At 49.7% G+C, this 2,472-nt stretch overlaps 1 protein-coding gene across 1 annotated transcript; it reads right to left on the bottom strand.

Moving 5' to 3' along the window:
- Positions 1–858: 858 nt before the first annotated feature.
- LOC117797388 (syncytin-1-like) lies at positions 859–2,472 on the bottom strand. The gene has a single exon (XM_034649049.1). It carries the CDS (start codon positions 2,470–2,472, stop codon positions 859–861), a length of 1,614 nt encoding a protein of 537 aa, XP_034504940.1.

Raw genomic sequence — 2,472 nt, 5'->3', positions numbered from 1 at the left:
GTTAATTGATTGTGCATGTCTTTGGTGCACAATTCTGTGTACTTATGTATGTGTGTATGTATACACCTACACTTGTCTCTTTTTCAATCTATTTTCTGAATAATATATTCTTGATAAACTCCTAAAAATTTCTAGTCTGCTGATGATACTATTCCTAGTGTTATGGTGCTATTACCAATTAATTAATTTCTCATATTTCATCATTATTACAAAGGGTTTTAGAGAAAGTATATGCTCCATCATCAAAGTAAACATACAAAGTTATTGAGCAAAGTAAGAATATATAAAACTTGATACATAATAATGGCAATTGCAGAGATGCTTTTATTCACACTAACTTAACTGTAAGGTTTCTCTTGCTACAAGTAAAATGGAGACTGCACAGGCAAACGTGGTCCAGAGGATGAGCTTTATTGCAAGCACCCTCGGGCGAGGTTCCGTGACTCGGGAAAGAGTGTTGAGTCGGGGAAGTCACGCCCAGGGCAGGGCAGCGAGGGTTTTTATTGGATACCACTGGAGGGGAAGGTGAGGAGGTAGGAGAACTGATAGAATTTTCCTTTTTTGGTAACTATGCCTGGTTGTAAGTAGCCCATTGGTCAGCTAGAGTCCTGGGCAGAGAGTTTCGGTTTCCCGCTTAGGTTTCAGTTTACTGGGGTTGATGTGGCTGCTGCAGGTGTTCTGGTTGGACAGCCGGCCATCTTGGGTGTCCGCCATTTTGAGTGGCCCTTCTTCTCAGCCATCCCAACATTCCGACCTTTTGTTTTATATAATGGTATCAGGGGGGGCTACTCCATTCTGGCTACTTCCTGCTGATGGCTGGGCGTCATCATGGGGGTAGTCGGAAGTGGGCAGGCGAGATTACGGTTGTAAGAGGAGCTGGTTGACTGACATCCGGGTCACTTCCTGCAGGCGTTCCTGTATGTACCAAATAAGGCAGGGAGCAACCGAGATTAGCAGGAGGATTAAGCATAGAGGTCCCGCCAAGGGGAGAAGCCACGGTACCCAAGTATGGGGGTGCAGGCCCCATATGGAGGTGTCTAGGCGCCTCGTTCGGATCTGGTCCTTGAGTTCCTGGATCTTGGAGGTGACTATACCTGACTGGTTGATAAAGTAACAGCACTCTTCGTTTAGGTAGAGGCAGGTTCCTCCCTTTTCAGCAGTCAGGAGGTCCAAGGCTCGCCGGTTTTGTAAGGCGATGGCCGCCAAACTGGTGACTTGGGTCTGTAGGGCAGTAAGGGAGTCTGCGATCCGCTCCATGTCATCGTTGAGTGCTTGGGAAAGTTTATAATAGAAATTTATTGAAGTTCCAAGCCCTGCCACTCTGGTTGCCACCCCAGTGGTTAAGCCTGCTCCTATCAACAGGATAAGGAAAATGGCCCTTTTTTCTCCGCGTGGGGGGAACAGTATAGACAGGAGCTGGGAATGGGAGTAAATGTTGGTAGAGGGGAATAGGAGGATAAATATGCAATCTAGGGAGTCATTGGCAGTCAGGCAGCGGTAGATTCCCTTAGGGCATGAGAGGAACACCCCCGAGGGTGTGCAGTAAGGGAGGGAGAAGGTGACATTGCCGGCGTGAGGGGTGAGGGTGTCCACAGTGGAGGAGAGTTTAAGGACAGGTATGGCTCCTCCGATGGGCCCGGTGTGGACCATTTTATTAGTGGTGGTGGTATTCGGGAGGGGCCACTGAGTGGGAATGGGAATCCCAACAATTTTGGAAAGGGTAGAGAAGGGGAAACAGATCCAACAGTCACGGTCCTGAGATACGTTCCACCAGAAATTATAGCTGGAGTTCAGGAGGGCCACTGTCAGCTGTTCAGTGTTGGGAACCTTTTGTATGTTATGGAGATTGACTCCCTTGTAGGTGGGATGGGCCTGAGCTTGCAACTGCTCATTCACCCTCCTGATTATTTGCTGGGTTTGGTTGTGGCTAGCCTGGTCTTGGACCCCCCGTCCATTGGAGAGTCCCATCTGGGCTAGGTATGTCCAGCAAACCTTCCCCATCTTGGGATAAGTGTCGCAGGGGTGACTGTACCTTTTGGTGAGGTCAGACATCCAGAAGATTTTTCCTGGGGCATGGACAGAGGTGCAGGTATACAGGGTTTTCCCTGCATAGCACTTACTAGGCATATAGGTGTATGACTGGAAATACCTTGTGTGTCTGCTGCCACGCATGCACTCACATTCTGCCACCTGGGTCAGGGCGCTCAAGAGAGCCAGGGGGAGGAAGACATACCAAGAACAGTTTGGTAGGGCCCACTGCTTGGGAAGCCCAGTCATTACCTGTGGGCGCCCATTTGAGGTTGTTGATGTGTACCCACACCTGGTGTCCCAGCAGCTTTGCTGCAGTTGGGGTGGTAAGGATGACAGTGTGAGGCCCCGACCACTGTGTCTGCAAGGAACCCGGGTGCAGGTTCCTGAGGAGAACCTGGTCTCCTGGGAGTAACCCTTGAGGGGGGGCTTCTTTCTGGTCAT

This window comes from Ailuropoda melanoleuca, chromosome X (genome assembly GCF_002007445.2).
Source record: "Ailuropoda melanoleuca isolate Jingjing chromosome X, ASM200744v2, whole genome shotgun sequence".
Lineage (NCBI taxonomy): Eukaryota > Metazoa > Chordata > Mammalia > Carnivora > Ursidae > Ailuropoda > Ailuropoda melanoleuca.
Note: the sequence above shows the minus strand (reverse complement) of the source record. Positions and strands in the feature narration are given on the sequence as shown.